General features: G+C 49.6%; 1 protein-coding gene across 3 annotated transcripts; it reads right to left on the bottom strand.

Moving 5' to 3' along the window:
* Positions 1–658: 658 nt before the first annotated feature.
* On the bottom strand, positions 659–19369 carry MTA2 (metastasis associated 1 family member 2). 3 transcript variants are annotated; one of them, XM_080984618.1, is made up of 18 exons: positions 19202–19369; positions 13231–13298; positions 12657–12750; positions 9291–9408; positions 9091–9154; positions 8726–8843; positions 8492–8594; positions 8297–8396; positions 7213–7401; positions 6420–6494; positions 6158–6216; positions 5948–6045; positions 5560–5699; positions 4917–5145; positions 4738–4827; positions 3938–4080; positions 2764–2912; positions 659–1579 (listed from the first exon to the last, which is right to left on the bottom strand). In XM_080984618.1, exons 1-18 carry the CDS (start codon positions 19227–19229, stop codon positions 1408–1410), a joined length of 2037 nt encoding a protein of 678 aa, XP_080840744.1. In that variant the 5' UTR covers positions 19230–19369; the 3' UTR covers positions 659–1407. The 3 variants fall into 3 exon arrangements, with proteins under 3 accessions (XP_080840744.1, XP_080840745.1, XP_080840746.1); XM_080984619.1 differs by having other exon boundaries at positions 3962–4080; XM_080984620.1 differs by lacking the exon at positions 2764–2912 and having other exon boundaries at positions 3962–4080.
* Positions 19370–20328: the final 959 nt, after the last annotated feature.

Below are 20328 nucleotides of genomic sequence, written 5' to 3'. Positions count from 1 at the left end.
ATTAGCAGAGAGCTGTAGGGCCTGTCAGATAAGGGATTTGCCTTAGAAGACTGTCTGGGCTAAGAGCGGAAAGGCAGTGCCGTTTTCACCATCCTCTTGCATGAGATAACTGAATTTTTTTAGGGCCCACATCAACAAGGCAGGGATGAAACTGGTAAAAGTGAGGACTTATTTCCATTGAAATGAAAAGTTAAACTGAGCCTCCAAGTGTTTTTCCAGGGTTGAAGCCGGAGTCGTTACACTGGGAGGACAAGTCTCTGAAAAGCACAGGTGTTTTTTAACGGACAGTGAACATACTGAGTCTATGAGAGCCTCCCTGATACTTTCTATCCTGTCCTCAGCAAGTACCAGTGGATAATTCAAGGACTAAAAGCTAATTCTCTCACTTTATCTGTGTGTCTTATCTAAGAAGTGAGTGATGTTCTCTTCCCTGCATCTGCAAAATTTAGAAGGGCCATTCCAGGTTTTCCTGCCTCCCAGTTCCCGAAGGGAGAAAGGAGGGGGAGGGGCATAACCTATGTAGGTCCAGGCTATCCACTCTTAACACAAGGCAATAAAGTGAAACCCTTCGTCCCTGTAAGGAGCAACACACATGCACCAACCAAGTTTTCCCCAAACAAGCTCCCTCACACGCAAAAGGAAAAAGAGGAAAGGAAGGTGTGAAGAAAACAGCATTTATTTATTTTGTTGCTATAAGAACCAGTAAGAGGTTGACTTAAAAAAACCTGACTTTTTTTTCCTCTCCAAACCATGTACAAAAAATGGGCTTGTCAAAGGCTTGTGGGGAGGGGCAAGGGTAGCCATGTTTACAGACAGCTGGGGCTGCCCCTCTTTTCCCAGATACATGGGTATTTGGGACCAGAGGGCAACTTTAAAAAAAAAAGAAGGGGGGGGGGGGAGACATAGAGACAAAAAAAAAGAAGAAGGAAAAACAGCTGCAGGGGTGGAATGGAAGTCACTCTGAAAGGGGTTCTGTATTTCCCCAAGTCCATGCCATCCCTACAGTCTTCTTCACCCTGACCCCCAAACACACACACACAGAAGAGGGCACAACTTGCATTTACAGTGCTGCCATGGGGAGGGGAGGGAAGTGGCCAGCTTTGTGCGCAAGTCTGAATTGTTAGGGGAGGGTAAAAAAAGGAAGGGAAAACGTGGAAATTAAAAAATACATATATATATAAAAAGGGGGAAATGAAGGGTGTCCAGTATCCAACTTTGCGGGGGGGGGGGGGGGGAGGGGAGGGAAAGAGATGTCCCCCTCCCGCCTGCCCAATCCCAGCAAACGCTTGGCAACTGGAGCTCTGAAGTTCTCTCTGCCAGACAGGCCTTGGAGGCGGGAAAGGGGTGTTGGTGTCGGGTGAGATGGCTACAAGGATCCTAGAGGGGACGCCAGAGGAGCGACAGCACTCAGTCTTCCAGGATGATGGGTTCGCTGGTGCTGGCAGGATGGGCTGGGGGTACGGGTACCAGAGGAGCCGCCACAGGCCGGAGGGGCAGCACCGACTTCACCTTGAGCGGCAGGTTGGGCCGGCGGGCAGCACGGCGCATCTCCAAGTGGCTCAGGGCCTTGCGGAGCGCCCTGGGGGAAGGAAAGCAAAAGAGGCGCAGGGCGTCAGAGGCACAAACACTGCAGAGCCTAACCAAAGAGGACAGGCCGCGTGGTGCATGCAGCGCCTCAGAAGATGATGGAAGACGCAGTGAGCAGCCTGGCAGGGCAGCGCCAAAAACAACCCCTACACCTGGCTGGCCCAGTTTTTGTGGGGCCCATAAACAATATTTTATTTCAACCCATCCCAGCACCTACTGCGGCTTGTATTTTTTAAACTCCCTTTCCCTCCAACTGCGGTTCTGGCCTGAGATGGGGATTGTCTCTAAACAGCATCGGACAGGGTTTATAAAACCTTGTTGCCAGTGCCAAAGCTACACAACTTGTAGCATCTGCCATTTCTGAAAATAAAACCTTAAAAAAAAGGGGAAAGATTGTGCCTTGGGCACAAACAATTATGAGGCATAGGTGGTTGCTTCTGCGACAGAAGCTCTGTATGATGGCTAGGAGGGACATACTTCCACATGCCTGGGTTTCTGAACTTCTTTGCATCCATTTTAAAAAGTAGAAGGGCCATTTTCTAGACCTTGCTGGAGCAATGGGGAACAGCAGAAGCACACACTGGGGCCTCGTGCATATTTCCTTCTGAGCTTTTGGAACCTGACACTCTTATCTAAAATCTCCAGAATTTAATGAAAACCCAAAAATACGTAACAAACAAATCAAGTAAAATCTACATTTCTTTGCACGTTAATCACACCCTGTTTGTGGCAGAAAGGTGGAGGAGAGAGAGAATCCACTATTGTGCAACAACCTGACTAAAATTTCCCAGGTGAATTACAGGCTGGGTTGCTACCTCTTGCCCTAGGGCCCTTGACCGTCTGGAAGAGTGGAGCATCTCTCTGCGCCCAGAGTTCTTGCAGAAAAGAGGGGTGGTTAAGTGGGTAAATGTCCCAAGGACATTATGGAGCACACAGCAATAGCTGTCAGGACTTGCGGGGAGGGAAGGGAATTCCATTTTTAATTTGTTTGCTCCTGATAAGAAAACTGGCACACAACTCCATATCTGAGACAGGAGCCCTGAACAGAAGAGGCCAGTACCAACCCTGTGCCAGAGAAGGGATAAGCTAAACACCCTGCCCACTGCGCCACCCTTTCCATCGCCTTCCTGCTCACCCCAACTGCATTTTTTTGGTTTTAAATCCCTTCCCCAGTACCTGGTGTCCTTGGTAGCCACAAAAACGACTGGGTTGGGGGCGTCGGCCGGGTTCAGCTTCTGACGCTTGATGGCAGGCTGAGTGCTCGACCTCATTCCGGAAGTCATGGGCCGCCCGTTGGCCGAGAAGGGGAGCCCGCCCCCTGCCACCTGCACCCAGTCGCACATAGAGCTATCAGCGAGAGGAAACCCCAAAGGCAGTGTCCACCTCTTGCTGGCTCCCGCCCTCCCCCTCCATCCTGAGTCAGTCTCACCCTGCCCCGAAATGGGAGGGGGAGTCTTATGCTGCCTGGCTGGGGGAAACTGGCTACCCATCCTCCCCACCAACTGCAGAGAGGAACTTAAGAGAAAGAGAAAGAGAAAGAGAAAGAGAAAGAGAAAGAGAAAGAGAAAGAGAAAGAGAAAGAGAAAGAGAGAAAGAGAGAGATGTAGGCCCAGAAAGAACAAAGACCCCCCCCCCAGAAACAACATAGTCCTTCTCTCCCAAAGAGAAAAAGAAAAAGGAGTTATGGGAAATTTAAGTAGCATCAGCCACAGTGAACACTAACCATTTTGCAGTTTGTATTTTAAAAATATTATTTACCTTTTCTGCCCCTTTTAGGGTTTCAAATGTGTGGGTCTCCCCCTCCCACAAGCACACAAAATAAACTTTCAGAACTGTAAGGTGGTACCCACCCAAGCTCCACTTAGAGAAGGCTCACTGATTTCAATGGAACCAATTTGGTTGTGTTCATTCATTTACAGTGGTGCCCCGCAAGACGAATGCCTCGCAAGACGAAAAACTCGCTAGACGAAAGGGTTTTGCGTTTTTTGAGTCGTTCCGCAAGACGAATTTCCCTATGGGCTTGCTTCGCAATACGAAACGTCTTGCGAGTTCTTGCGAGTTCGTTTCCTTTTTCTTAAAGCCGCTAAGCCGTTAATAGCCGCTAAGCCGCTAATAGCCGTGCTTCGCAAGACGAAAAAACCGCAAGACGAAGAGACTCGCGGAACGGATTAATTTTGTCTTGCAAGGCACCACTGTAAACAGGTGCACTCTGAGTGGGGTTAACATCGGATACAATCCTTTGACACTCTCTACTATGCCTGCTGCTATTACACCCCTTCTCCCTGCCCAAGGTCTCCATAACATGACACTCAATCACACCCAAATGCTACCGCCGCCCTTCGATGCCCACCTTCCAGAGCCCAGCGGCACTCACACTCTCGTACGCCCGCTTGCCCACGATGCCAGCCAAGCCTCGGTTCGGGGTCAGCTGGTTTCTGTTGATGGGCGTCTTGGTGCCTCGGGGGGTTTTTGGTTTCAGGGGAGCCTGTGCAGCTGGAAGAACAAGAGCATTGTCTTAGGTGGGCAACTGCTGAAGAGAAACACAGGCTTTCCCCTAGTGGTCTTGCTTCCCATTTTTTGGAGATATGTTTTCTTATAAACATCTGATGTTTTGGGAAGGAGAAACTAACTTGTTTGGGCCAACGCTTCCTCTCTCCCCTAGTCCAAGACACCAGACTGACATCATAAGAACCTAAGAGCCTGGTTGCTGGATCAGGCCAATGGCCCATTTAGTCCAGCATCCTGCTTTTACAGTGGGCAACCAAATGCCCATAAGGAAGCCCACAAGTGGAAGCGGAGTGCAATAGCAACTCTCCCCACTTGCAATTCCCAGCAACCGATATTGAGGGACACAATCTTCAAATGGGTTGTGGACTGGTTGGTGGGGGGGGGTGTGCGCAATTCCTTCTTATGTCCCATGATTTGGAATTCACAGCAAGTCAGGATTGTCTGCAAATCATGGTTTGGAGGAAATCCCAGTTAATCCCAGTCATATTTTTGCTTGATTTGAACATCACAGCAAAACCATAGAAGGGAGAGGGGAATTCATACATGAGAAAGGAGTGCACAAACCTGTGGCAATAATTGTGATTTGGAGATCAGGCCAACGTCAAGAGATGTGAGACTTAAGCCCAACCCCAGTCTCCTTACCTAGCTCCTTGACAATGGTAGCCAGCGGAAGCCGCACCAGAGGGTGAATTTTGAGAGGCGTCTTTGCGGCCTTGGGAAGCCGGATAGAGCCTGGAGGGGAGAGCAAACAACAGGAATGAGATCCGCCAGCTCCTCCGTTGTTCCAAGCAGCCCTTCTCCACCACACACACAAAACATACACTCTGCCTTGATGGCATTGGCGTTGATGGGTGCGTATGGACGACGGGCAGCCCGACGCGGCTGCAGGATGTCCCGGCACATGCGGCGTGCAATGCGGGTCAGCTTGGTGGTCTGCAGCAGGAAGGTCTGCCGGTTCTTGGCTAGAAGCTTGGCCCGGTTGGCGCTGGTCGTGTAGGGAGAGAGGCTCTGGGCTTCTGGCCGAGACATGTGGCCCCGGGAGTGTGGCTCCTGGAAAACGGGAGAAGGCGGCAATATGGTGAGGTCCCCGCTCAGCTTGCAAAGTGAATGACCCCCCCCCCAAAGCAGAGGGAATAGGAAAGAACCAGCATGTGGCAAGATGCCAGCTATGTCAATGACAACATAACAAAAAGAGGCCAGCACTGTACCACCTGCCAATGTGGTATCAAAATCTAAAAAGCCAACCATTTGTTCCTGGGCAAAGCTGCTTTCATGGAGAGATAAGAACGATGTGGCCAGGAAATCCTCTGAGCAAAGTCCCCATCGCTGTTAAATTTGCTGCTGCTAGTAGCCATTACAGGTAGAACCCAGAAGAATATAGCAATTTTAGAGGCTTCGGTGAAGACAGCAAATGTTATACTTCGGGTTCAAATCAGGGACTAGCGATACTAGAGCAGGCTTTACCGTGACACTGCGGGCTGCTCCCTCGAGCTGTGTCGGGGTCTTCAGGCCCCCGTATTTCTTCCAGTAGATCCAACAGGAGGCACACAGGCGGCACTGCATGTTGGGGGGACCCCAAGCATACCACTGTGCTGACTGGGTGGCTGTGGGGCAAAAGGGAGGCAGAGGGGTCATCGACTCGGACAGGTGAAACCCTAGATCCTCTCCCCCCCCCAGGTTAGGAGGCAAATAACTCAGGTGGGTGAACCAACACGGAGCCCACCCACGCTGGGTGAAACACTGCAACGCTGTTGTCAGAGTCACCACTGATGAACAGAAACCAATTTGCACTGTGCTTGTGCCATTTCCCTGTCCTCAGAGATACAATGCCCCCCCCCCGGCAGGTACTCACTGTGACAGCTCTCGCAGGTCAGCCCCTTCTGGAAGCCAGCCCCGTTCATGCCAGGCTTGGAGCCCACAGAGATGATTTGGTTTGGATTGGGTTTTGTGCTGGGTGGTGTGGAAGGGATGGGGGAAGAAGACAAATGCTGTTAAAGAGGCCAGGCTGAACTCTGGACGCATCTGTCCCTGCTGGTCCCTGAGGTGGATGGGGAATACTCACTAGGTGGGGATGTACACCTGCTTCAGCTTGCTGTCAGCTTCCGCTGCTTTCAACCTTTTCTGTAAGGAAAAGGAGAACGTGAGAAGGTCAAGACTTTCACAGGGTCTCTGCTTGAGTCTCACGTTATCAAAACCACTTGGTTAGGGGGGTCCACAGGCAGGTGCAGCCTCTGGGCAAGTAACGGGACTCTCCCACCCCAGCCATGATCCCTTTCCCCTTCGCTGCCAAACCCCCAAAGCTCTGCAGAAATCAGTTCACCCACTTGCTGGATGTATCGGTCCGTGGTTTTCCACATGTAGTAGAACTGCACAATGCTGGCAAGGGACTTCCACGGGAGCTGCAAGAGAGACAAGACTTCAAGGGAACGCACAGTTACTGGCCTGAACCACCAGTCCGGGGGGGGGGGAGCTGGCATTTGACCCTGGGCAGCCCTCCAGTTAGTGGGGACGAACTACAGCTAGGGAAGCAGTTGGAATCTGGAAGAGAAGGAACTCTGCACACCAGGTTTCCAACCTTTCGGAGTCCACAGCTCCCTTGACCAACTACATTCTTTCTGCGGCTCCCCTTCAGCCTGTCTGCGGGCAGTGTAGCCCCCTCCAAGGTGGAGGCGGGGCTTGGGAACTACATTTCCTGTGCGCTTTGTAGGTATTGCTATCCTTGCTTCTGCCACGCGTGGCCATTTCTATCGATCTTATACACGCAATCTAATCTATCTATTAAAAGGAGGTAGGAAAGGAGAAGGGACAGAGGCTGGCGCTGCCCATGGCTTCCCAAACCATCATCCAAGGCGTCTCAGGGTGCCACGGCACATCAGTTGAACACCACTTCTGTACACAATACCAGTTTTACAAGCATCCCAAAGACTGAGTTCTAGGGCAAATTAGAAACTGGGTCTGTCTGCTTATCAGGAGGAGAAATGATTATGTCCCTTTTGCAAGAGTGGGGGACAAGACACCCTTCCCAGTTTTGGGGGAAACAGAAAGGGAGGGGGTAAAAAGTAGAGCCACAGGAGACTCTGACCATTATTTTCCACCCAACTCATGGCCCCAACTCACAAAGTCCTGCCGGATGTCATTGAAATCTTTGCCATATTTCTCCAGGGCCTCCTCAAAGAGCATTGCTTCGGAAGCCGACCACTCCTCCATCTCGTCCCTGCACAGCACGGGGCCTCCTTGGGGCACCAGTGTTGACATAGCCTTGGCCAGGTCGTAGCCATTCCGCTGCAATGTATCCATTGCATGGAACTGCCAAGACAGAAGGGGACAGAAAAGATAGAGAACAGGAGGCAATTGTGCAACTTGGGATTGTAAAGTCTGCTGAATGTAGTACGGGGTCAGAACTTAGGTTTCCTCAGAATCTCAGACCCTCACATCAGCTCAAGGAAGCTTAGCTGTAATAGTTGGACGCAAAGTTTGAATTGAGAAACCATGATTTGCAATCGGCTAGCAAACCAGACCATGGTTTGGTAAGCAGATTGTGCTATAGTTTGGTGCCATGTCTGAATCAACAAATCTGAGTTGTAGCCATTGCTCTGCCTCTGGAGGCCTCTGCAGACTGCTGAGCAGATTGGGGCTGGGGCAAGGAAGCAGACAAGCAGCCTCACAACCATGGCTTGCTCCTTCTAAATAAGGAAGCTCAAAGACCAGTTGGTTCTAGTGGTAAACTATGGTTAACATATGGTTTTGTGTGGTGTTTGAATTGAGCCCCTAGTCCTTATGGTTGCAAACACAGGCTTGAAAACAATGCTAGAGGGATGTTTGAATATGGATCCAAATGTCAGTAGAAGACTTCCTTGTCCCTCACCTGTCTTAACTGAATAAATTATACCAAGCTGTTTTGTTTTTTGTTTAAACAGACAGTTTTGTGAAAATAAGTGAATTGGCATGGTTTTAAATTAGCATTTTGCAAATCTCGGGGTTGTATCCAACAGAGCAGACCTACTGTAATTGATGGATCCAAGTTAGTAATGCCTAGTAACTTCCATGGATTGGAGTAGAACTGACACTGGATTCAACCCTTGGCTCTTCCCGACCTAGGGCTTGGGTGCAGTTTTTTTACCTATACATAATATACAGCCCTGCCCCACCTGTCATGCCCCACCCACAGCTATTGCCCTTCTCTCCCTCCTCGCCCCCTCACCAGCGTGATGTCACGGGAAGCGGCAGCCGCGCTCATGTGAAGGCTGGGCTGCCGGATGGAACTGCTGCAGTCAAGGGCGCGAGCGAAGGTGCCAACAGCCCTGGCATTGAAGGAAGAAAAGGGAGGGTTAATGACCCGCAGGAGCTGGAGCTAGACTGGCAAGAGGAGCCACAACACCCCCCAGCCGGATCTCACCGAGCCACCACAAGGAACTGGTCAATCTGCCGGTCAGTAAGAGGGTTGTCAGGGTCCCACACCTTCATTTCCATCTTCTGCTGGTTTCGATTGTCTGATTCTCCTGAGGGAGCATGAGAGAGGGGTTGTCAGTGCACAGACCGCCATGATCCCACCAACCGAGGGAAGTACTTTTCTTTCTTTCTTTTTGCTCAGTGATCAAGGGGTGTGTTTGTGTGTGTTTTCCTTGCTCACCTTCCGCCAGCCGCTCTGGGATCTCTGCCTGATACTTGCAGCCAACCCGGATTTCACCCTGGTCAGCTAGAAGAGTCTTCTGAACTGGGTCGAAGACCAGCGAATAGAAAAAACAATCCTGGGAGGAAAAGGGGACATAGCAAGTTAAAAGGAGGTACCCTTAAAACCTTCAGTCTCTTCAGTTTCTGGTGGTAGGAGGATGTCTTCACTCCTTCTGCAAAGCCTAAAGAGAACAGAAGTGGGGGGATGCCTTCCCTACTATTCTGTTTGATGGAGCTGAGGGATGATACCCTCTTATCCCAAGTCCAGAACACTGGGACTCTGCAAGAAGCCACATACATTCCTTTTTACGCAACCTGCCTCACCTCTTTATCCAGGTACTGGCTGAGGATGTCTGTCTCGTTGAGCAGCGTAACACTGCATTTCCCCCTGCAAAGAAAAACAGAACCCGCGTCTAGCCTAGCAGCTCTCTCAACTGTGTGTGTATGGTTGTTTGATTTTTTTTTTATTAATAGTGTTATACAAATATAGTGATATATAACAATTGTCTCCAGCCTCTCCTCACCGTATGTGGGTAGCGGGCAGAGACTCAAACTGGCGTGAAAGGAAGAGTTCCCGGTGTTTTAGCTGGTGCCGCTGCTGTTCCGACACTGAAGGCTGTTTGGACTCTTCTTCAAATTCTCCTGTTTTGGGGTGAAAGAGGCAGAAGGTAACGGTGTTCACTTCCAGGAATTCCATCTCCCCCAGAAACTGCAAAATGTGGCTCCTTTGACTTAGCCAGCAATCATCCCAAATCAATATGGAGACTACTCAAAAGGCTAAAATCAGGTTTTTCAAAATACATAAAAACCGGATTGCGGGATCAAATCAAGGGCCCACCCAACCCAACACTCCGCTTCCAATGGCAACCAGTTAGACATATATGGAAACTCACATGCAGTGCACAAATGCAATGGCCCTTCTCCTGTTTCTCTCTAATGTCTTAGAGCCACGGTGCCAATAGTTAAAACATAGGACTTGGAGAATGTGGGTTTTAATACTTGCTTGTCACAAAGTTCATTGGGTGGCCTCTCGTTCCATCACACATTCACACCCAAAGCCTAAAATCACAGCACTGTTGTGAGTTTAAAATGGGGTTTGCCTCCCTGAACTCACTGGAGGAAGGCTTGGATCTAATGGTGATAAATTAAATTCAAACATGTATACTACCTTTGAACATGGAGGTTCTATTCTCAGTATCATGCTTACCGTATTTTTCGCTCTATAGGATGCACCGGACCATAGGAGGGGGAGAACAGGAAAAAAAATTTTTTCTAGTTCTCACCCTCTAAAACAAGGTGCATTCAAGGTGCATTCACCCAAAGCCTCAGGAGTTCCCACTGCGCTCTGAAGGCTTCAGGCGGCTACCTTGGAAGCCTGGAGAGCGAGAGGGGTCGGTGCGCACTGACCCCTCTCGCTCTCCGGGCTTCAGTGAAGGCAACCCGAAACCCACCGCCAGCCTCAAAGATCAGGTCGGGGAGCAGCGCGAAGGCAGCAAGCCCGAGGTTTTGGGGGTGGCGGTGGGGGGAAGTGCTGCTTTCCCCCACCGCCAGCCTCAAAGATCCCTGAAGCCTTTGGAGCGCAGCGCAAGTTCCTGCTGCGCTCCAAAGGCTTCAGGGACAGCCTTTGGAGCCTCCACAGGGCAGCGGGGTACAGGCACCCCACTGCCCTGCAGAGGCTTTGCACAGCCATCCCCAAGCTAGAACAGCGAGACGGAGCGCTCCACAGCGCTCCGTCTCCTTGTTCTGGCTTTGGGCTTAGCCGCGCAGCCTGCATTCACTCTATAGGATGCACACACATTTCCCCTTAATTTTTGGAGGGGAAAAAGTGCGTCCTACAGAGCGAAAAATACAGTAGTTAATACACCTATTCTCCCACTATGAGTCCACCAGGCTGTAGAACAAAGGGAGAAAAGAGAAGCACTTCTGCCAAGAAACCAGCTGCCTTTAGCTCTCCCACAAAGTCACCTAGCAAGGGTGATGCCATCAGGCTACCCTACATGGTTTCCATCCCAGCTGATTGTTTTAAGTACTACAGGTTTAAGAACTGGTGCCTGAGCTTTCTTTCCACCCCTTGCTAGTCCCCATCCCTTGTTCCTTGTGTCTCGTATCTTGCAGATAGTTACCCTGGAGGCAGAGATTGTCTTACGGACAGCTGAACATCATCACAGGGCAGTTCACAACATAAAAATACAAAATGAGAACACAAAATACATAAAGCAAAACAAAACTCCCTTCCGACAAACAATAATAAGCTATTCTAGGAATCTTTTCTGGTTGAAGAGCAAGGTAAAAAGAAAAAAAAAAAAAAAGGTTGTCTAATCCTCTTTTAAAAGCCACATTGATTGTAGTCCACCACCACATCCTATGGCAGCGGCTTCCATCGTTTAATTAATTACACATTGCGTGAAAAGCCTTCTGTCTGTCCTGAATCGACTGCCTCTCATTTTCCCTGAGTGTTCCTGAGTTCTAGTACTATGAGAAAGAGAGAAATATTTTCCCTCCTCCAATTGTAGCACCTATAATGACCCCCGACCCAATCAATTCCCCCCCCAAAAAAACCCCAACTACTAAAGCACCTCAGATACTCCAACCTTTTGATCATTTCCCAGCATAGATCTAGCCACCATGTTTACTCAGGAGTCTATTGACTCCAATGGGGCTTACTCCCAAATTAAGCAGGATTAGGATAGCAACCCAAATTTTCCCTTTTTATTAAAAAAACAACAGTGCCCTACTCGCTGCTGTCAAAGGGTCGTCATTTCCACTCCCCTTTCCAGCAACACAGCATGTGCCTGCATGTCAGTTTCTCTCTCTGTCTACACACACACACACACACACACACTCAGCCACCCTCCTAGAAGCAGCCAAGAAGCAGCGTCCACCAAGAGGCGCATTGTTCTCCCAACCCCCTTCTGCTTCTCAGAACTTGGCAGAGTCCCAGGGAGGGACTTGAAGGATGCTTACTCCACCCTCCCCTCCCGCCCCTGCTTTTTGACTCAGGAAACCCTCTGCAAAGGAAAGGTGGGCCTGTGGATTAGAGGCAGCCTTGAACCAGCCCTCCTCCTCCTCCTCCTCCTCCTCCTCCTCCTCCTCTGGCCTGATTGGACAGAGTCAAGGTCACAGCCCCTGCTCCAAGAGGCCAGGAAGCCCTAAGCAGTCATGTAAGCTCCTCCCACCCCATCCTACTTCTGTTAACCCTTCAGCAGCTGACGACAGTGCCAGGATTCAGAGAAGGCTAGGCTTTATAAGGGCCAGAGGCAGATATTACCTCCTGGCCTTCACCACCGGGATTTAGTTCCGCAAAGACCCTAAAGGCCCCTCTCCAACGGAAGAAAGCATAAAGTTTCCAAACCTACCTACATGCACCTTATTCTCCTATCTGACCCCTGCCAAAGTTTTTAAAAGAGTCAATGTATTATGCAAACAGCCAGCAACTAACTGCTGCTCTGTATTTTGGATCTGTGAGCAAGCAGGTGGAGAGAAATAAAGACACCCTCCCCCAAATCAATCTGCTTAAGTCTCCACTTCTGCTAGAATAGAAAGAAGCTTCCCAGGGCTCTCAGATACAACTGGCTCTCGGAAAGAGGGTAGGGCAGCCTTTCACACACTCCTTTCTTGTTTTCTCTTCCTAGGTGGATTCCCTCCTCCTCTTGCTCCAGCCTGAGGGCAACAGCTCCCTATCCACCTCTGTGCCTCTCCTCTCCCCCACAACCTCCTCCAGCACAGCTGGTGTCACCAGAGAGGCTGCCAAAGGCCCATTCCCAGACACATGGCCCACGCGCTACCCAGCCCAACAGGCCCAGTGCAACATCTCGCCCCCAATCTAAATATACTCCACAGCTACTGGCTCCAAAGAACATGCAAAGCACACCAGGGACCCTACTACTCACGGGCATTGCTGTCGGCTAGGCTGTTGAGGCTACTGGATATATCACGCCGTCGAAACAGGCAGACCACTTTGGCCTCCACATTGCCATTGGCCGTCTGGGGGTAGAAGCAGAGGGGCAATGCTGTTTATTAGTGGGCAGGCAACAGTGGCCTCAAGATCTTGGTCTTATTTATGTAAGGCATTTCTATACCACTTAATCATTAGCCAGTCTAAGTACATAAAAGTAAACACAGAGAATGAAATCTCACCATAAACCATCAACACTACCTTAAAAATGCCCATTTGAATAAGGAAGTATTTGCCATGCACCTGAATGGTGCCTATGTAACCTCAAGCGGAAGAAAGCTCCAGAGGCCTGAGACCACAAAACTTATGGCTTCTGAGTCATGGGGACTACTGGGATCCTTTTCAAGTGCCTCACCACACCCAGCAGCTTCCTACTTCACCCCCCATGTTCCCCCAGCTCCCAAATATCCTGGCTTCCCTGGCTACAATAGGTCCAGCACCCCCAAGACATGCAGCCCAGCACCCCCCTGCCCCATCTCTCTGCCTCCCGCAACCAGTGCTGTCTTTACCTTGTTGAGCTCCTCAATGCGGCGGACGAGGTAGGGGTTACTAGAGGAATTCTCAAAGTAGACGTAATCTGTAAGAGGGGCAAAACAAAAGGCAATGAGGGAGTGGAAGCAGCAGCAGCAGCTGGAAAGCAGGAACATTCTCAGGAGACACTGGCTCCTGAAACAACAATGTAAGTGGATGTTTAACGTTTTTTCCTCCTAGGGTGCTCTGTGTTCTTCCAGATGTTGCTGGATTCCACCTTTCATCAACACTAGCCAGCATGGCCTATGGTCAGGGATCGTAGGAACTGTAGTCTGGAGGGCCACAGATTCCCCAACCCTGCTTTAAATGCTTCATGGATGTTATTTAACCCAAGGCAGGTACACTTCAGGACTGTGGCTGTGTACACACCATACCTTTAAAGCACATTCTGATAACTGCAATTTATTATGGGTGCTGGGAATTGTAGCTCTGTAAGGGATAAACTACAGCTCACAGGATTCTTATTTTTTGGGGAGGTATGTGCTTTGAATGTGCATCAAAGGTAAGTTGTGCAAGCAACCTGTGCTTTTTTTTATTTACACGAGACCTTCAAAGTCCACCAATTAGAAATAAGTGCAAAGCACTGCCAGTGGAGGAGGCACTGGTAATGCTCAGCCCTGGAAGTTGTAAGAAATGACCTCCTCCAAGTCCTTTCACATGAAAATTTGCTCCTGGTTTCTCCCCAGGCTTTACTCATTTCAGAAACCTATTTGAGGGAAGCTTTTTTTGTTGCTGGTTTTGGTAAATAATGAAATGTCATTATTTCATTGCTGAGCTATGCAAATCATCCAGAAATAGATCAGGAGGTCTCAATCACCTTCTGTCTGTCCCTGATTGGACCGATCCTGATAGCCCCTCTGTAAAATAGGCCAGAAGGACTATTATCCCTGTTATGCTGTACAGATAAGGGCCTGAGGCTGGGGAGATTGTTTAATACTACCTGTCAAGTTCATGGCCGAGCTGAGATTTGAACTAAAGACTTCCCCATTTACAGCCCATGCTCTTGACACCTACAGGAGTTGTCATAGATACACCTCAAGAATATATTAAAAGTCTGGCTGGCTTACTTCAAAGGCCATTTGCGTAAAGTATCCCATTTCCCACAGCAGTCAACAAGAATGCTTCTAAGAAGTCTCTAAGCATGTCACAAAGGCAACCACCTTCCCTTGCAGACTGCCTTTGAACATGGATGTTCTGTTCATTCACCATAGCTAGTAGCCATTGCTCAAGCACATACAGTGGTACCTCGGGTTAAGTACTTAATTTGTTCTGGAGGTCCGTTCTTAACCTGAAACTGTTCTTAACCTGAAGCACCACTTTAGCTAATGGGGCTTCCTGCTGCTGCCGCGCCGCCGGAGCACGATTTATGTTCTCATCCTGAAGCAAAGTTCTTAACCCGAGGTACTATTTCTGGGTTAGCGGAGTCTGTAACCTGAAGTGCATGTAACCTGAAGCGTATGTAACCTGAGGTACCACTGTACTGCGTATAGGAATACTATATCCATCAAACCCATCAAAGTGCCTTAGGAAAAATATGAAGATTTATCTAATCTAGGTCAGCCCATCCCATTTTATCCAGGACAAAGACTATTCAGTACTACTCCCCTCTGGCCCAGCCTCAAGACTTGCCACCCTGCAACTCAGCCCCACCCTCCACAGCACCCTCTGTCCATTCCACCAGAAGTCCCACACTCAGAGCTGTGAACCTCCCACTTCTCTGCAGTTATGCTCTGTGTACCCCCATGGAATTTGACAGCAAGATGAAGAGTTCAACATAAGCATCTTTCATTTCCCACTTTTTAAAGCAAGCAGAATTTGAACCTTTAAAAAGGTGAGCCTGAAAGCGCTGGGTGGGGGGAAAAGCCTACTGAAGCTGCAGAAACCAGAATTTTCTAATGGAGGTGTGGTGAAACTTTGGACTTTGTATGTTGCGGAACTACAGCTCCTATCATCTCTGGCCATTGGTCATGCATGCTGGGGCTCATAGGCACTGTAATACAGCAACATCAGGAGGACTAAAGGTTCCTCACATCTATTCTAATAGTTAGGGAAGGGACTGGGAACCTTTGGCTCTCCAATGATGTTGTTGGTCACTGAGAATTACAGTGGTACCTTGGAACTCGAATGGCTCCATCCTCAGATGTTTTGGCTCCTTGGAACTCAAACGTTTCAAAAGTCGAACAGTCTTCTGGAACGGATTACATCTGAGTTCCGAGGTACCACTGTATTGGATTTTATAATCCAGCAGTTTTTGGAGGGACACTGGTTCACCAACCCTCATGAGGGAATGAGGCTTCAGTGCCCTGCTCCTCCCCATCATTAACAGAAGCACTACATGCAAATTCCCCTGATCTGCATATTTCTTACATGCTACAAAAGGCAGGCTGCCTCCACACAGAGTTATAGAGTGTTTGTTTTTTGTTAGGTGCAAATCATACCTATCAGTGGCTAAAGCCAGGGAAAGGCTAGAAACCATTCTGTCTAAAATGTTTCACAACTATATTTGAATCTTTATGACAATCACATAAAAGCAAGCCAGTATCACCACTATGGGAATGCTGAAGGTGAAAGCCATCGTGCAGAAGGCCGGCCAGCCACACAATATAAATATATATCATCCCTGATCTCCAAAGTAGCCAAGCCCCAAACCCCAACCCAGGTGTGGTTGCCAGTCATTTGTCTGACATGTAAGAAAAGGTTTGGTTTTGCCTGTTGCGCTTCCGCAAGGCCTATTTCCACCACTACCAATAAGTTCTTTGTTTTCCTACCAGTACTAGCCACTATAAGCAATACAGTATATGAGTGACTCAGATTCAGCCCACATTAAACAGGAGGTGGTGGAGAAATTAAGAAGCGGGGGGGGGGGGGGGAGTCAGGCTTGGAGAGAGAATCAGGTAACAATGGGAGGGCAAGCAAAGGGTGGATGGCAGCCAACCATTTGGCTGAAGTAGTTAAGTCTTCAGAGAAGGGGCCTAGAAGAGAGGGGAATTGTCACCAGGGAGAGGGAGGATATTCCAGGCCAAGGGAGCTGCAGGGTGGTTAAAGAGATAGATAAGAGTGGGAAGAGGTGACTAAGGGGCCCAACAGCTTGTGAACAGGAGAGTAGGAGGGAATGAGGGCAGCAGGTTTTAAATGCAAGAATGAGAAGCTTGAAGGTGAAAGGAAAAGAAAGACAGGGAGACGGTTGAACATATGCCCATCCAGCCCCTTATTATCTAATCAGACTGCAAGTAGCATGTTTCTCTCTCTCTCTCTCCTGTGTGTGTACACACACACATGAGTGTGTCTATGCCGTGCTATTTTTCTAGAAAAAGAGTTGCTGGAGCTGACTATGAACTTCTCCCTTGTTCTCTTAGAATGGCAATGGCACCCACCTGAGACGTGCCAGAGTTGAGCTCCAATGAGCTCCAGCTGAAAAAAAGCCCTGTGTGTATGTGTCTTTCCTAGCCCCACTACCGGAACTTTTTGAACCTGGGTCCTTCTGCAAGCAAGCTGTGCCCTCTATCATTGACCTATGGCCCTGTGACGCTGGGAATTCTAGCGGCACTGATCATGGCAAGGGGGTGGGGGTACAGCGGTACCTCGGGTTAAGTACTTAATTCGTTCTGGAGGTCCGTTCTTAACCTGAAACTGTTCTTAACCTGAAGCACCACTTTAGCTAATGGGGCCTCCTGCTGCTGCTGAGCCGCCAGAGCACAATTTCTGTTCTCATCCTGAAGCAAAGTTCTTAATCCGAGGTACCATTTCTGGGTTAGCGAAGTCTGTAACCTGAAGCGTATGTAACCTGAAGCGTATGTAACCTGAGGTACCACTGTATATTGGTAGAGTGTTCTAAATTGACCAAAGATGAAAAACACTGGGTTGTTTCCAGCTAAGTTGTACTCAGAGCAAACCCAATGAAATATATGAACCTTTGTTAGTCACTGCTATGAAATTAAATAGGTCTCCTCTGAGTAGGAATAGCATTGGCTACAACCCTAGTTCAGCATCACAACCCCCAAGCAGATGCCTCCCGGAAGTCTGTAAGGAAGGCACCATAGAAATGGCTCTCCAGTGTTTTTCCCCCATCATCTATATTGCTTCTGACTATGGAGGTTTCAGCACCTCACATACTGCAGACTCTTAAAACCAACTCTCTAGCATCCTGTTCTTAACTCCGCGCACAAACCACTCTCCTTGCCTCCCCTGCCCCCCAGTCTGACAGGCCCAGACTTCTAACTACCCCCAGCTGAAATCCAACAAGACCCTTTGCTCAACTTCTAAGTTGTGCGGCCCCTAAGTGTATTAGGCCCTTCCCCATCTGTTTCTTCGCTCCCACTCTCTCCCAGAACCAACCACATCCTCCTCACACCTCCCTGTACAACTAACCAGATTTTGACATTTCTACTAATACTTAACACACACACCCCAATTTCCCACCAGTCTGGTCTTGTTTCACCCACCCACCCCAATCTTTTGGACCTCACTTCTCTACCACCACATCTGAGACTGAAAACAGCTCACCCTCTTCTCACTTGCTGCAGCCAACTGTTTAGCAGGGGAGAGAGGAAATTATGTTTCCCACCATACTTTTAGTGTCCCCCTCGTAAATTCTTTCACCCAAATTCCAAACTCAAACAAGGGTTGGCCAGACTCTTAAACCGCCACCTCTCCTCAAGTTAAACCTTTTTCCAAAGGCTTTGAATTCTTAAGCCTGCCCCATCCACCACATAATTAGGAGAGTCCTCCAACCAACTCCTTCATGCCCCCAACTCCCCTGCCCAGCCCCATATCTTATCCCCAGTACCCCAACCTATTCTTTCACACTGACCTCCAATATGCACACATCCATGTGCATTCACACAAACAAACCCCTTGGGTTTCCAATCTTTGTGCTACTACTTCAAACTAGACCTCTTAACAGCTTCCTCCCTATACCTCTTTAATATTCCCCAACCTTCATATTTCTATTTTTTGCCACCCTGCTCCACATGCACTTTAAGTCCCACCACTACCACTATGCCTGCTACTTCTTAATTTTACCACTTCCAGTATTAGCCCCCGCTCCAAAAAACCCCTCCCTCCACTCATTTACCTTAAAAAAAAACTATTTCCAAACGTTATCCCACTATTTGGAACAAACCCTCTTCGTGCCCCCAGTATCCCAAACCTGTTTAGACCCAAGTGCCTCCATGTATTACTCACAAACCTCAAACCACCCCAAACTATTTTATTCAACAACTCCCCTCCATGCCCCTTAGGAACACCCTTTGCCCCACAGCACCCCAATTTAAAGCCAGCCCACCCCCCAACCTCCTTCACTAACCCCTTTTCACTTTACCAAACCACCTCCCTTCAAGTCTCCATCCCACTGCTTGGAACTACCCCCCCTTATTCCTTTCACACACACCCAAACACCCCACATTTCTTTTGCATCCCCCTTATTTCTTCAAACCCTTTAACCCCACAAACTAGGTAGTTCAGCCAGCCTCCTTGCTCCTCTCAGCAACCCCCCTGATCCACAACCCAGCCCCCACAACTAACTTTATAAACACACACACAAACTCCACCATACTCCCCATGGTGGGTTTTTTTTTTAAGCCCCCCCCCCTTTTCACATTACTGTACAAATAAACTTAGTCCCACTTCCTGGGTCCAGCCCCCCTCCCTTTAGCCCCCCTGCCCCCCTCACCTCCTCGGTGAGACAAGGTCCCCTCCCCCAACTCCTCAATGCACCCCCCGACACCCCCCTCCCCCACCAGCCCTCTCTCTATCTTTAACCCCTGGTGCTGAACCCCTTTAGCCCCCCTCACCTATTAATTTCCCCTTCGTTCCCTGCCTCTCCCCTCACATTCCCCCCTCCAGCCAGCAACCCCTCCTCCCCTCGTGTCTCGCCCCTCCCCCATTTTCCCCCCACAGGCAAAAAAAAAAAAAAAAAGCCTCTCCCCCCGCCCCCCTCTCCTTCCTTACCGCCCACCCGGTACATATTGGCCGCCATGACGCCTGTGGGGCGCTTCGACTCCTCCCGGCCCGGCCCGCCGCGGCCCCCTCAGGAACTCCGGGCCCGGCCGCTCTTCATCGCCTCCCGCCGCCGTTGTCGTCTCCCTCTCACGCAGCGAGCGCCGGCGCCGGCCAAGCCTCAAGTCCTTCGGGAACCTCCGGAAAGCCCCCTCGGGAATCTTCGGAAACCCTCGGCTTTTTCCGGTTCTCGCTCGTCGAAAGAACACGCCTTTCCTTACAGCATCTCGGGCTTTTACGGAAAAGAGGTCGGAAAGAGACGGGGATTTCCCCGGCCAGTTTCCCCCCTCCCCCAATACTACCAACGGATGAATGAGGGCGACGTCGGCTGACCATACCCGGAAATGGACGAGGGCCACTCGTGTTTTTCCGGATGCCTTCGGGTCGTTCCGTAAAACAAACCTTTTCCCCCTATAAGCGGGAGGGAGGACGGGTCTGGACTGCTTTTTAGTGGCAAGAGTTCAGAACGCTCCTTGGCGTCTTTACGTCACTTCGCAAATTAGGCGCAAGGCCGCGCCGCTCGGCTGTCTTCATTTTCGGTGTCAAGAGATTAACCCTTTCCTCGAAGCCCTTGCTCCTCCTTGAATGTGCTGGCGCTTCTTGCTACGCAGAACGCAAGAAACCTATTGGGTGGATGCCGAAGTGTTCTGACTAACTCGAAAGTGTGCCTACGTCCACGTCAGTTTGTCCATTTTATTTATTGCCCCCAGTATATGCAATATAAGGGATGCAGGTGGCGCTGTGGGTTAAACCACAGAGCCTGTTGTTGTTGTTGTTTAGTCGTTTAGTCGTGTCCGCCTCTTCGTGACCCCATGGACCAGAGCACGCCAGGCACTCCTGCCTTCCACTGCCTCCCGCAGTTTGATCAAACTCATGCTGGTAGCTTCAAGAACACCATCCAACCATCTCATCCTCTGTCGTCCCCTTTTCCTTGTGCCCTCCACCTTTCCCAACATCAGGGTCTTTTCCAGGGAGTCTTCTCTTCTCATGAGGTGGCCAAGGTATTGGAGCCTCAGCTTCACAATCTGTCCTTCCAGTGAGCCCTCGGGGCTGATTTCCTTCAGAATGGATAGGTTTGA

Source organism: Podarcis pityusensis (assembly GCF_964106645.2).
Source record: "Podarcis pityusensis genome assembly, chromosome: 16".
NCBI lineage: Eukaryota > Metazoa > Chordata > Lepidosauria > Squamata > Lacertidae > Podarcis > Podarcis pityusensis.
Note: the sequence above shows the minus strand (reverse complement) of the source record. Positions and strands in the feature narration are given on the sequence as shown.

What these genes read in the sequence shown, in the direction of transcription:
- MTA2 (XM_080984618.1), bottom strand. Translation starts at nt 19,229, where the DNA reads ATGGCGGCCAATATGTACCGGGTGGGCG. An exon ending in CGGACCGATACATCCAGCAA is followed by an intron (nt 6,217 to 6,419) that starts GTGGGTGAACTG and finishes TTTTCCTTACAG; the next exon opens with AAAAGGTTGAAAGCAGCGGA. An exon ending in GTGCCGCTGGGCTCTGGAAG is followed by an intron (nt 2,913 to 3,937) that starts GTGGGCATCGAA and finishes GACTGGGTGCAG; the next exon opens with GTGGCAGGGGGCGGGCTCCC.